The following is a 15,418-nucleotide window of genomic DNA, read 5'->3' on the forward strand; positions in this document are numbered from 1 at the left end:
CACCTGATCCCAAATCCCTTCGGTCTCCTCCTGCTGAACCTTCTGTAGAACCCATTTCCCCCTCAAAAAATCCTACCATTGTTTTCCCACCTGAAAGTGGCAGAAGTATTGCCCAGCAATTTTGCCCTTCCCTAGGCTGTCTTCAGGGTGAGGACCTTGTCTTATTATTGGTTTTGTACAGTTCATGTACTTATGGGTACTATAAATTATTAGTTTCAGTATCTTGAGATACACCATATTGTAACAGGCAATGGGAGAACCTAGCATTAGAAAGATCTTGACCTTCATGCTCTATCTGATACTATTGACTTCCCTTCTCAGTTACTCAACACAGTTCTCAGAAATCTCAGACATTTTCCTCTGTTGATTTTATTCCAGTTTCTCCACCTGTTCTTTTTTGGGTTCCTGTAACACTAGTAACCTCAAAGTGATATTCCATGGGATTTCTGCCTTAACCTATCATTGTCCCTATTTGTCTTGGTCTTCTCTTTTCCAAATTCAGACTTGAGCTGGAATATCAATTGATAGTCTACATCTGCTTAAGATTCATCACTGTCCTAGCTTTCTGTCTGCCTTAGTTTAATCAACTACTAGAGGTAGAATGTTTTTTCCCCCCACTCAACACATGAAAAACTGCTCTCTTACCAGCAAGTAAGGTAAGTGAACATCAAGCCTTCCCATCCCTCTTGGACTTTAATCTTTAGTTAGAAAATCATAGACATGAAACCCAGACTCTTAAAACCTTCATATAGCTATACAATAATGATAACCAAATACTTCAAATTCCAACACTAACTCAGGAGGATGTTAAAACAGGAGCTAATAAAGACAGACATTTTAAAATCAGCAACTCTGGATAACTTGCATCCAAGAGTTTTAAAAGAGCTGGCTGAGGAGCTCTCTGGATCGTTAATGCTGATTTTCAGTAAATCTTGGAACACTGAAGACATTCCAGAAGATTGTATGAAAGCTAATGTTGTGCCAATATTTAAAGAGGGTAAACAGAACAACCTGGGCCAGCACATCGCTCTCCCGCGCCACTTCTCGCCGCCCCCATTGGCCCGGGACGGCGAACCGCGGCCAGTGGGGGCCGCGATCGGCCGAACCTGCCACGTCAACAGGTAAATAAAACTGGCCCGGCCCGCCAGGGTGCTTACCCTGATGAGCCGCGTGCCAAAAATTGCCAACCCCTGACCTAGGTAAATATAGGCCTTTACATTACAAATGTGGTTGATAAAAATAACAGTATTGACGTAATTGGCTTGTGTAAGGCATTTCACTTGGTACTATATGACATTTGGATTAAGAAACTAGAATGATTCAAAAATCAACATGGCACATGTAAAATGGATTAAAAAACTAGATCAAAATGTAATTGTAAATGGGGAGTAATGATTGAAGGGGTGTGTTTCCAGTGGAGTCCTGCAGGGACCAGTTTTTAGCCTTCACTATTTAACATTTTTATCAATGACCTGGAAGAAAACAAAGCCATTACTAATAAAGTTTGTAGATGATACAAAGATTGTGTGAATAGTAAATAATTAAGAGGACAGGTCACTGATACAGAGCAACCTGGATCATTTGGTAAACTGGAAGCAAGCAAACAATGTTTTAACATAGCAAAATGTGAAGTCATAAATTTAGGACAAAGAATATAGGTCATACCCACAGGATAGGGGCCTCTATCCTGGGAAGCAGCGACTCTGAAAAGAAATTGGGGGCCATGGTGGATAATCAACTGAACGTAAGCTGTGAAGCGGTGATCAAAAGGACTACTGTGATCCCCAGTTGTGTAAACAGAGTAATATTAAGTAGGAATAGGGAGGTTATATTACCTCTGTATTTGTGACTGGGGCAACTGCTACTGGAAGATAGTGTCCAATTCTGGTATCCACAATTCAAGAAGGATGTTGATGAACTGGAGACGGTTCAAAGAGCCACAAGAATGTTTAAATAATTGGAAAACATGCCTTATAGATTTAAGGAGCTCAATCTATTTAGTTTAACAAAAAGAAGGTTAATGGGTGACTTGATCACAATCTATACAGGAGGAACAAGATCCAAAGGCTGGAAGTTGAAGCTAGACAAATTTAGACTAGCAATAAGGTGCACATTTGTTACAGGGAAGGTAATTAATCATTGGAACAATTTACCAAGAGTCATGGTGGATTCTCAATCACTGGAAATTTTAAAATCAAGATTATATATTTTTATAAAAGGATATGGTCTACTCAAACAGGAATTAATTCAGGGAAGTCCTATGGCCTGTGTTATACAAGAAGTAGTAAACAGATGATCACTGTGGTCCCTTTTGGCCTTATAATCTTTGATAACTAGATGTAAATGATTAAATCTCTTAATATAGTGAAACCATATCTTGGGCAGAACTACCGCCAAACAGAGTATGTCCTTGTTCGCACTTTGGCCATACTTCCACAGATTTTCATTCCAGTAAAGATCTTTTTGAAGTTAGATTAAATTAGCTCTTAGTTGTAAAGATGGCTACTTATGGCTATAGGTATATTAGTAGAGTAGTAGACTGTACTTCTGTTACCTATAGTGAACCAGTTCTGTGGTATTTTCATAAGTATTAAAATGTACATAAAACAAAAAAAATTAATGCTGCCACCTACACCACTCTGGAGCAGTTCTCCTCCAATAGTCAACCACGACTTATCTTATTTGCTATCCTTACATTTCCCATTGGTGCCAATTTAAGTCAGTGGGAATTTTGCTTGAAAGACTACCGGATCAGGTTCATTATTTATATTTTGTTTCTCCAAGAACACTGCACTATTAAACAAGCAAGTTTATGGAGTCCTCATTATTTTTAATCACAATTCTAATTTTTATTAATGCTGATTTTGAGCCTCAGCAGTTTTGCAGGGTCCAATATAATACCAAATAAGCCTCATATTAATCATCGAACTTTTGATATTTTTGCATCTTTTATTTCCAGCCCCAACTCAGTGTCTGCAGAGATCAGTAGCCCAGGTATTTCTCTACAGTGAATTTTGTTTTATCCTGTGGAAAGACAGGCTGCATTGGTTTGAGGAAGGATTAGATATAATTAAAAAAAGTAGTAAGAAATAGGAAAAATTCTATCTTACCTGTGAATTTTCATTTTAAGACCCTCCATGTTAGACAGCCTTCATAGTGGGACATTCCCCATTGCCACAGCAACGGGACGCAGATCAGATCTTTGCTCTGAACTTGGGCTTAGGTTCACTGCTCAGAAAGAATTCTCCAGAACAACAGCTTCCAAAGCTGAAAAATACTAATTATATAAAGTGCTATCCAACTCAAACCATTTACAGCAGAGCCTTGACATGAAAAATTTAGCAATTTTCTGGAGAAACACCCTTTTCCTTTTCACACTATTTAACAAGCAAGCAATAGCCAGGGGGGAGGGAAAATAAACAAGCCAACCAACCACACCCACACCCCTCACTCTGAACATAATGCATTCTTCCAAGGCATGATCAGACGATCTAATATGGAAAGTCCTAGAACGAAAATTTACAAGAGAATTTTTCCTCTCTGTCCCCTCGATGTCCGTCAGTCTTCAGAGCAGGGATGTAGAAAGCAGTAAATCACCCTAGGCAAGGAGGGACTCAGTTTACCCGTGTAGAAATGAATAGGAACTTAAGGTTTAACAGCCACCCTGTTGAGGAACAGACTTCTATCAAATCCTGTATCAGATGGGGTAAGAGTGTTAACTTAATACTATAAAGAAAGTATAGATGGAAGACCCTGTAAGTAACCTTACAGAGATCCTGATAAGATGTGTGAAAAGAGCAACAATAGAAAGATCACACAAAGTGCATAGTAAGAAGAGTCATACCTGAGGCTTTGAATGTATGTATGTCTCTCTCTCTCTCTTATATATATATATATATATATATATATATATATACATACACATACACACACACTCTGTAGACTCCATTCACATGTAACTTATGCCTTTCTACTTCCTTAGGGTATTTGTTTCAACCAGAAGAGCAACAACACTACTTTCTATTATGTGAGGAAGACTGGTATTTTTGGGAATGGAGGCCTAACTAGTTCACAGAAGTACAAATGTGTAACTCAGGTTTCACTCCGAGCATACCAAACTCCTTAGCTTCCTTGGACAAGGAGGTGCCAAGTAGGCAAGATACTTTCAGCAAGAAGAGGAAGAGACCTACCAACTGTGAAGTTGAAAGATAGTTTTATTAAAAGTTGCCGTGATTTTGATCTGTGGGCTAGAAGAATCTGCATCTTGCCAGTGGACTGGTAAGAGTAGTGGTCCTCAGGAACCTGTTATCTGACTTGAATAAGAGATTTTCCTGGTTTTCTTACAGTGCAATATGCCTGCAGTCACTGATTTGTCTTTCCAAAGAGCATTGGCCTTGAGTTTGATGATCAGGCCAACTTGTCCTTTGCTTCAACTGACTTTGCCCTGATGAATGTTCTTTGTAACATTAATATCTAGACCTCTAGTTTATGACAGACATCATTTGTATATTTCTTCTAAGATGCTAGGTGGCTGCTGATCACCTTCTTAGAATGAGAGACTGTAATTCCTTCCTCTCAGCTTCCCAAATGATGAATTAGGCGGCATGGGATATCCGTTCAGGATAAGCCCTTTTTAGAGTGCGTGCATGTATGTGCTGGACATTTGAAAGAAGGTTCCAATTACGCTTCTCAGACCTAATTGAGGAAAGACCTGAGGGTTAGTAAGACTATAAGACCTAAGGATTAATATGATTATAATCACTGTGGCCTGTTCCTTCACAATATTCTTTACCATCTTTACACTCAGTGACTGAGGGGAGAAGGCATAAAGGAGATCTTTTAGCCCACTTCTTAGATAAGAAAGGAAGCAAAGATACTACATTTGTGAATACCAATATAGAAGTTCTAAGTTCCAAAAAGGGGCTCATGAAACCTCATTGAAAATACTTCTTGTAGCAGAAGTTAAAGAATTTCTGGGTAGCTCTCCCCGATCATATCTTCAGTAGAACTCCAGGTTTATTTTCATACTGTAAAGGGGCAAGGATTGAATTCTATAGTTCTTCTGAATATCCTTCCCCTGATTATTTCAAGCACCTATTTTCTGAGGTGGTTCACTCCCAGATGAGTGCCCACTATGAAAAACTCTTCATTGGGATGGAGCTGGGGGAAAGCTGCACAGACTTGGGAACCCAAAAACAAGAGAAGCTTTTGAGATTACGTGGTTTTCCTTGATCTTCCAACTCTCACAGAAGGCAGAAATGCCCTCATCCTAATGTGTAATCTCTACATTGGAACCTGGTGCAACACCTTCAAAGAAAACACCTATGACATAAGGTAGTTTGAAGATTCTCTCATTGGAAGGAGGAAGGGATTATTCCTTTGCCTAGAGACAAAGTAGTCACACAGGGTTTATGATCCTCACAGTGTTTAACAAAATAGTTGGAAGGATATCAGAGGTTAGCCCCAATTTATTCAAATAGAGCAATAGTTGCACCAGGACACATCTATGGAAGTTTTGAATATGCAGCAAATCAGTCAGATGAGATATCAGTTCTAAAAAAGGCTGGCAGGGAAATTTTGTTTAGAATAGATTTGATGTAATTTTTCTTTTGCATGTGCTCACAGTGGACCTCCACAATAAGAGACTGCAACCAATATTCTCAGGGCTTAGGGTGCTTTATCCAAGTTTAGTCTGAGTCACAATCCTATTCTCCTGTCTGCAGGTTTGGCAGGAATGTTCCCTCAGCTGGCATGACTGTACCCTTTACCAAGAAGGATGCAGCAACCTTAAACTCAGGCAGAGTAATGGAGACCTTAGTCCATATGTACAAGTAGTCCTTGATAGGGAATTCCCACTCCATCTTAATCACACCCATAAACTATTTGAGGAAGAATTACACAGCTCTTCCTCAACTTTGCAAGTGTTTTGTTGTTTTGTTTTTAGAAGGGGAGGCATTTTTTAAAGAAGAAGAACCTGAGATGACAGATGCCCTTTTGTACTTAATTCTGGATGCTTAGCTGAGCGTCTGAGGTATCTCACTCAAAGGCTCAGCTTTAGTTTTCTCCTCTTTAAAGGATCTAGAAGTGAGACTCTCTCATTACATGTTTTAAGTTTTTGTGCTGACCCTTTAGGAGCTGAATCCGCAGTATCTATCCTTCACCAGTCTCTGGGCCAATCCCCTGTGAGAAGGCCGAGAGCAGGTTACTATTGAGATTGAAAGGACAGTGTTAAGGCATGCATCCTTCATGTTTCTCTAAGAAAAACTGTAGCCATTTTATGACCTCCTGTGGGACTCCTGCAGGCTGGAAGGCAGAGAAAAGACAAGTCAACATCCCACTCTAAATCATTTCACCTCCTCTGTAAGTGCTCCTCTGTTGAGGCATAGGTAAAGTGAAAAAAATACATCACTTTCTCTGCACAACATACAACGGAGACTCTCATTCATCTGTTTCCTCTTTCTCTAATGTTTTTTCTCTCACTGTTCCCTGTTCCATTGACTGTATGTTTAAATTCAGTGATGATTGTGAATTGCAGGTAGTCTTATCCAAAGACAAGTTGAACTGTACCTGAATTCCAGCATTGAAAGATTAGTAACCACCACTGGGAAAATTCCCACCAATCATATCTAAGCCACTGCACTTTCTGGTCTTTCTGTAGGATAGTGCTGCCTGGTTTGGATCTGGTTTCTTGAGAGAACAAGCACATTGCTGGGTTTCAATGCAGAACTCTATGTTTTCTGCTTTTTTGCACAGACTAATGCTCTTTTTCTCTAGAGGATGATTTCTCAGGCAGAGGCGGGTTGGCTGCCACCAGAAAGGGGGGTCCAAAGAGGATGGATCTAGACTGTTCTCAGTGGTACCAGATGACAGGACAAGGAGTAATGGTCTCAAGTTGCAGTGGGGGAGGTTTAGGTTGGATATTAGGAAAAACTTTTTCACTAGGAGGGTGGTGAAGCACTGGAATGGATTCCCTAGGGAGGTGGTGGAATCTCCTTCCTTAGAGGTTTTTAAGGTCAGGCTTGATAAAGCTCTGGCTGGGATGATTTAGTTGGGAATTGGTCCTGTTTTGAGCAGGGGGTTGGACTAGATGACCTCCTGAGGTCCTTTCCAACCCTGATATTCTATGATTCTATGCTCCTTGTTGCTAGGTCCAGGCTGAGCAAGGGACAACTGCTTAGAATTAGGAATGAGCCATAGCAACTGGAAACAAATGACTCATTTGGTATCAGAAAGGTCACAGAAGCTGCCACCTTTCATGGTGCAGGTAGAACACTGTGGGAAGGGGGTATGCTTTACACCCTTTTTAATCAGCTCAGCATATATCTTGCCTACATGCTGGCTCGGAGCAGGTATTTCTTCACTCCTGGCTCCCCTTCACCTTGCCTCCACCCAAGATTCATGAGGCTCTACGTGGGAATAGGGGTCCCATTCTCAAGGGAGAGGCAGCAGGGCTGTGGAAAACTTAACTCCAGCTCTATGACACTGATTCCGGCCTGGTCTCGGTGAAGGGAGCTTCCATGTGGCCTACTCAACTGTTTCAGTGTGGACCTTACCCACATGCTGGCTAGGAGCCAGCTTTCCCCGTGGCCTGCTTAGCTGTCTTGGCATGGACCTTGCCCACATTACAGCTGGTTGCTGAGTTCCTGTGGTCTGCTTTCGCTGTTGGCCATTTCTGAGGGAGAAGAGGAAGAGAGCTGCTATCCTTCAAACCCTCCTTAGAAAGCCAAGTTTTAACTTTAGCAGTTTTGGGGAGAAAAATCTCAAAACCAATAAAGGCAGAAAAATTTAGTTTAATGGGAGTTTATAAAATTTTAAAGCTTTGCTACAAAGGGAGACCTGGGAGTATGTCATGCGTGCTGCTTGGAGGCAAGAATTCTGGAGAGTTCTTTCCAATGGGTAGTCCCCAAGCCCAGGTTCAGAGCAAAAATCTGGTTTGCCACTAAATGCTATGGAGATGGGGAATGACCGACCATGAAGAGAGGCAAACATGGAAGGTGCTGAGAATTAAAGTTTGAATGTAATTAAAAAAAAATTGTAATCATAGCTATATAAAATATTAGCTAAGTGTGACAAAAGTATAGCACAATATATTCATATATTCTTTACTAACCAATAAGAAGAAGGGTTCCAACAGCTAAACCTCCACCTGGAAACAAAACAAAAACCAAGAACAAGATGAGACTATATTTTAATGTTACCTTAGAGAACAATTAAGTTTGCTTAGTTTATAAGTCAAAGAAAGATGATATAGCAAGTTTAAAAATGTAAATGTGAACAACATTTTAATTACCTTTGCAAACTTCCTACAATTCACTATTATGAAATAATTACATATTACATGTAATTATATATTACACATTACAATTACTTTCACAATATATTGTACTATTCTCTTTATATGAAAAGATCCTGCAGAGATCTACACAACTGAGCTTAAGTACTGCAATAATGTTGTAGAGCCTTAATCAAACACTTACTTTAGTAGGACTACTCAGGTGAATAAAAATGTGCAGGATTGGGTCCATATTTAGTAGCAATTAATAATACTAACTCTACAGCCACCAATTAACCATGCAGAGTACCTCAACAAGGGCTCATCCAACTCGCACTGATGTCAACAGGGAAAATTCTGGCTGCTCTGAAGTAAATGGTAAAAACTCTTATTGACTTCAGAGGAGCCAGATTTCACTGAATGAGAGTCGGATGGAGCCTTTAAGTACATAAAATCCGAGAGATTAAGCTTCTACCCTAAAAGCATTTCCTTGTTTGACACTTCTCATCTCCTTAAATATATAGAGGCCTGCCTGGATAAACATAACTGGTTGATTTTTTAACTGGTTGTTAAAAAATAAGGATTCACTCCATCCTCTTGTTTAACTAAGAGCATCAATGTTTTTCTCTTCCCATTTTGTTTACATAACCAGTCATTATGTACCAATCACTGATGATCAAATGAACATAGCAAAAAAATCTGTTAGCTGAAATTAATATTCAGTTATCAGAAACCTGTCTTACATCTTAGTACACTTGAAAGAACAGTTGAATTCATTAGTACACATTTTGAATTGTGACTACATTAGAGTTGATTTTCTTGATCCCCACCTCAGAATTTATAATATCAATGATGTAATTCCATCAGTCAGTTTTAAAAAGTGATCATAACATTTACCTGCCCAAACATAAGCCTCCACACCCATCCTTTTAATGAAAGAAAAACCCACTATTTTGCATATTTATATAAAAAAAATTCTTTACACAGGACAAGTAGAATTTGCAAGACAAGTATAAGTGGCCACTCTCCTAAAATAAGTAATTATCTTAAAAATAAAGAAGTGTGTTAACTATCCTTAACAGAACTAAAGTGGAAGGAGGACAGTAAAGGGGAAAAGTTGTTTGAGAAACCACTGCTACAATGGCAGAGAATAGACAGCTCATTATGAAAGAAATCTTAAAAATTTTACACATTTTTATGAAGCAGGCAAATATGAAAATGGGCCCATGTTTGTCCCAGCTGTACAACATGCCAACTATAAACTAAAATATTTACTGCAGCAAACAAGGCTATCCTACCTGTATGAAGTGATAAAACATTTTTAAAATACATTTAGTATTACAAACAGTTCTGTATGTTTTACTGAATAACATTCTGTGGAAATAGGGCAACTGAGGCTTTGTCTACACTCGTGGCAGCACATAGGGTATATATAGCTACAAGCTGAAGTTAAGGGCAGGCTGCATCCATACTGCCATACGTAGCTGCTCATGACAGAGAAAGGCTATGTATGGTGCAGGAGGCAGCAAGGAAAGACTCCAGCAGCTCCTTGCTGCAGGAGCCTCTCTCTGCGCCTCCCTGCTGCCAAAGCCTTTCCCTGCTTCTGGAGCCTTTCACCAGCAGCATGATGCTACATTGCTAAAAATAGCAATGTAGATGTGGGAGCCACTGCTTCAGAGAACTTCTGTAGGGCAGGTCGATAGTCAATTATTTTTTGTCAAGATCCAAATTTCTTGATCAAGGTATAGTCAAGGTCCAGACTCCAGATAAAATAACTCAACAACAATAAAGATACAAAGTAAAAACAAATATTTCAGGGTCCATTCAAAAGCATCTGGCAGTCCGGATCCGGCCTGCAGTCCACCTATTGAGTTCCCTTGTTGTAGGGCAGGGTTCGGCAACCTTTCAGAAGAGGTATGCCGAGTCTTCATTTATTCACTGTAATTCAAGGTTTCGCATGCCAGTAATACATTTTAACATTTTTAGAAGGTCTCTGTCTATAAGTCTATAATATATAACTGAACTATTGTTGTATGTAAAGTAAATAAGGTTTTTAAAATGTTTAAGAAGCTTCATTTAAAATTAAATTAAAATACAAACACCCCCGGACCGGTGGCCAGGACCCGGGCAGTGTGAGTGCCATTGAAAATCAGCTCGTGTGCCGCCTTCGGCATGCATGCCATAGGTTGCCTACCCCTGTTGTAGAGTATTTATCCTAATATTCTGGCATGCCTTTACTCGCCTAAGCAATGCCTCAGCATCTACATTGCTATTTACACCCAGGGTAGGGGAGCATGCAATGTCTGTACTCTATACGCTGCCCTAAGTTTAGACATAGCCTAATGGTTACTATTTTGCAGTAAGGAATTTTAGTTAATAAATAACTTCTGTATCAGCTAATATTTTTATTTAAATATTTCTGTTTTTAAATAATTTAGCTATTACATTGACTACACAATTTTATTTCTCTTTAGATTTCTTACAGATTACACAGACTCACACACAGATGTAATGAAGTTTTTTAAGTGTTCCTAATACGTACATTAACAGTTATCACTATCAATAAAAAACAAAAACGAGGATGTTGTATCATACGTGAGCTACAAATGGAATAAATACCAGCTGGAAATATACTCTCTTTAAAGTTGCTCCTAGAGAAAGCTCCATGGTCAAAATGATCTTGATAACTATTTTCTGTTTGTATTCAAGAACTTGTTTGATGCACATTGTTTGAACTATTTCCAGTGCAAATTAAGTATGGTTTACATTATTAACATCTTAAGAGTATGCATGTGGGGTGTGATTTGGGGAGGGGTTATAGGGGTGTCAAGGCTGGATCCCCACTTTGAACTTTAGGGTACAAATGTAGGGGCCTGCATGAAAACTTCTAAGCTTAACTACCAGCTTAGCTCTGGTTCTGCTGCCACCATTTCAAGGCTAATTTCCTTCCCTGGGAAGCCTTAAAAAACCTTTACCAATTCCCTGGTGAATACAGATCCAAACCCCTTGGATCTTAACACAAGGAGAAATTAACCATCCCCCCTCCTTCCTCTCACCAACTCCTGGTGAATTAAGATCCAAACCCCTTGGATCTTAAAACAAGGAAAAATCAATCAGGTTCTTAAAAAGAAGGTTTTTAATTAAAGAAAAAGGTAAAAATCATCTCTGTAAAATCAGTATGGAAATTAACCTTACAGGGTAATCAAACTTAAAGAGCTCAGAGGACTCCCCTCTAGTCTCAGGTTCAAAGTACAGCAAACAAAGATAAACACTCTAGTAAAAGGTACATTTACAAGTTGAGAAAACAAAGGAAAACTAACACGCCTTGCCTGGCTATTTACTTACAAGTTTGAAATAGGAGAGACTTGTTTAGAAAGATGTGGAGAACCTGGACTGATGTCTGGTCCCTCTCAGTCCCGAGAACGAACACACTCCCAAACAAAGAACACAAACAACAACCTTCCCCCCTCCAAGATTTGAAAGTATCTTGTCCCCTTATTGGTCCTTTAGGTCAGATGCCAGCCAGGTTACCTGAGCTTCTTAACCCTTTACAGGGAAAAGGATTTTGGAGTCTCTGGCCAGGAGGGATTTTATAGTACTGTACACAGGACAGCTATTACCCTCCCCTTTATAGTTATGACAAGGGGAAACAAAGGGAAGGAGAGAAGTTGGAAACATGTATGGATATCCTATTTTCCCTGGATATATACTTATAATTACAATTGAGGTGAATAGGTGATAGCTAAGAGGAGATGAAGAGAACAGATAAGAGACCTTTAGGAATGAGTCTGATATCTAAGCAGGCCCCGTCCTAGAAAATATCTTTTGAACTATTGACCCAGCTATTTAAACTTCATCCAAAAGTCAAACTGACTTAAATACGCAAGCCCAGACATGAGGACTTTTTAAATTCTGGTTTGGTACAAATAAAATAAGCTGCAACATTTAAAATCTCCGCCAGAAGTTTAGAAGTAATAAATTTAGGCCAAAAATTTCAAATCAAAATGCCTGAAATTAAGCTCCTAAATTGCTTTTTGAGCATTACAAGAACCAGCCCAATTTTCAAAAAGGCTAGTCAAGCAGAAATTCCACTGGCAACTGAAAGACGTTCAGCACATGAATACATCTTAGGAACCTAACTTTATGAATCCAGATTTGAGAATTCTGGCCTTAGCTTCAAAACAAGTTTAAAGTATCTATAAAGAGAGAGAAGATCTGACACACTCAAAAAATCTAAAATGACTTCCATGTTTTATACTGGGAGAAAAATATTTTAATTTGTATTTAAAGGAATTCAGATTTCAATTTGCTCCTCTCGTTCCTTATGAGCATTTATTAAGGAACCATAGAAGGTTGTGTTAGAAAAATATAGTCAATGCAGTTCTATCATGCTATTATTGTTAACTAGTCTGCTAAGGTGTTTTGCATTTGCCAATATAATACAATTATATCTTCTTCTAAAAGCAAATGTAGAGCTCATTGAAGAGGCCAGGTTAACAGGCATAGAGACCGAAATCCCCTCACCAGCAAACAGGTAGTCACGTACAACGGTAATTACTTCCTAAGCTCTTGATAAGAGCGTCAACCCTGGCCTAAATGGACCACCTGTAGGGATAGGGGTAGCTCAGCCTATATGGCAATTTAGTGCCTGATACAACTCCAGACGATTTCAGTAGGAATTGGAATCTTTAGCTTTGCAGCTGTGACTATGAACATTAGTACCAATTGCAATGTTGGGAATACATCCAAAAGGAACTGGGACCAAGATCACAAACTTGTTTCATACAGGCCAAATAACCATCAGTGGGCAACTTTCAGTCACTAACTATCTCATCCTTACTGGTGATGGAGAGGCAAAATGTCCTGCATCTATTATCAATCTACATTAATTCATTTTTAACTCATTGATGTTGCTAGAATTGTTCTCCATAACCTGATAAGAGTCAGCAAATGATTTTAAATTCAATAAAACAATAGAGAACACCAGACCAAGCAACTTCTAAATATCAGAGAAATCAGTTAATTCATTTTCACATTATTATACTTTTTTCATAACTCAAATATTAGCTAGACACAACATGACAATTTTTTAGACACCATTGCCTTTGTTGTTGCAAGGCATTGTCAGGAAAATTTAGAATAAAAAAAGTGGTTCTGGATATTTTTGTTTTAAAGAAGTGGTGTGGTTCTTCTTATGTCTATCAGTAACTGTATTAATTCAATATTCTTTCCTTTATGGTCCAGTCTATTAGTTATGATTGTGGAATTAATGTTACAACATGAAGTCTGAACTGACCTGAAAATTGGGATTTTCCAAGTGACAAAAAGCAAAAAAATAAAGTGATTTTTACAGTGATCAAATATTCTAACAGAAACTTGGGGGGGGGGGGGGGGAAGAGGAGAATTGTAAATTGTACTGAAGGTACTTTTATTCTAATACAACTAATCAAAAGAATTATTTGCATAGTTATATAACAGTAACAACCAACAGCGCAAATCCCATCTAACAGTTTTGCATCTTCTGTAGTTATGGTTAAAACTACTGTACAAGCAAAAATATATGGTGAAATACATCATCATAGAGACCATTCAGTCAAAATTCACTGTACTTGCATGCAGGGATATTACCGTACTATACATTTACCTTTCAACTACACAGAAGTCCCAGGACTTCTGTAGCAGTCACAGAAGTGACATATTTGTCACCTCATTTGCCATCATAATATCCTTCTTCCATATAATTTCTTAATATTAGTTATGGCAAACAACTTTAATCAAACATTTTACACTGTTCACCTACAAACTTCCTAGCTAGTCAGCAACTGTTAGAATTATTCTATCTTTTTAAGTATAAACATTTATTATTCTGAATTCTCACAGATTATTGTTGCACTCTATTTGCTCAAAAGTAAAAATAACTATAGATGGGGCCTACAAAAAGTATTCCAACAGCTCAATATGCCAGTTTGAATATTAACGTCTTATGTTAACTGTGCTTCTTCTGCCAACAGAACAGTAGGTTGAATGGGAGTTTTTCTTCACAAATCAGAAGAGTGAACAATTTAGAGCAGGGCCAAAGAAAGTCTTTTTTTTTTTTAAAAGCAAACATTAGGAAGAATATTAATATTATTTGTTTAGCACCAGCAGTGCGCTTAGCTCTATACAATACACAAACAGCTCAAGCCTCGAAGATCTTACGAGACAGCAGTTATACACACAAAATGGGATACAAGCTCAGAAATCCACAGATAATTATACTTTATCATCATCATCACCATTAGATTTTAAACTCACTTCTTGTGTTCATGGCAGAAGCAGCACATTTTTAAAACAGTAACTTGTACTGAGAGGGTGCTGGATTGACAAATTGTCAGCAAATTCGGATTTTTTTGTTAATAAGTTACGTCTCAAGGATTTTTTGCATACTACCACTTTTTACACGCCAGATTTACAGTATTTGTATGAGTATTTAAGGCATAAAACGCAACCTTGCTTGGCATTTCCTAGGATCAGAGGCTCATTTTACTGTATCAAATGTAATAAATACTTTTAAATAACTTTATTGAATTATATGGTATATGAAACTAGTACATGGTTACCATGGAATTTTCCCATACACTTCTCTCTCTCTAAGTGGAGAAAGACATGAATTGGTGTGAAATAGATTGGAGAGAAGATGAAAAGCTGACAGAATGAAAAGAAAGAAAAGGAAAGAAAGAAAGGTTATTTTAAAATCCTTCAAAATCCTTTTGAAGGGCCCTATTACTGCTGTGTATTTATAATCTGTTTGTTCCTCAGTTTGGCAACTCAGTCCTTTACCTATGGTATTGGTTATCATGGTGCTAGTTGAGAGCAGTTCATTTTCTGCACCACCATGCAAAGCATGGAGATTTGAGGCTTGAATAAGAAAGAGAGAATTGTTGGAACTGCATAGAAAAGACTGAAACCATAATATAAATCACGTATCTCTTATAGGATGCATTTGGAAGGAGAAAATACTGGTGATACGATTTTGGAGGACAAGGTTTTCCACTGAAGAGTGGAATAGACAGAAGAATTATCATATGCTATATTCCTGTTTAGAGCATATACACCTTTATTATGTATTTAAAAATACTGCCAGAAATGGAAATCTACTAGAAGTAT

At 38.3% G+C, this 15,418-nt stretch overlaps 1 protein-coding gene across 4 annotated transcripts in view; it reads right to left on the minus strand.

Annotated features, from left to right (window-relative positions):
- The window catches only part of ELP4 (elongator acetyltransferase complex subunit 4), a 263,144-nt gene that overhangs the window by 244,258 nt on the left and 3,468 nt on the right, over window positions 1-15,418 (minus strand). For 2 of the 4 annotated variants that reach the window (XM_054025942.1, XM_054025939.1), the window contains exon 2: window positions 8,111-8,146. The exons of 1 other annotated variant lie outside the window; for it this stretch is intronic. In XM_054025942.1, the coding sequence (XP_053881917.1) occupies window positions 8,111-8,146 (36 nt within the window). Of the gene's footprint in view, window positions 1-7,553; window positions 7,673-8,110; window positions 8,147-15,418 lie in introns of all 4 variants that reach the window. One more of the 4 variants, XM_054025941.1, reaches the window with a different exon arrangement.

Source organism: Malaclemys terrapin, chromosome 4 (genome assembly GCF_027887155.1).
Source record: "Malaclemys terrapin pileata isolate rMalTer1 chromosome 4, rMalTer1.hap1, whole genome shotgun sequence".
In the NCBI taxonomy this organism is placed as follows: Eukaryota; Metazoa; Chordata; order Testudines; family Emydidae; genus Malaclemys; species Malaclemys terrapin.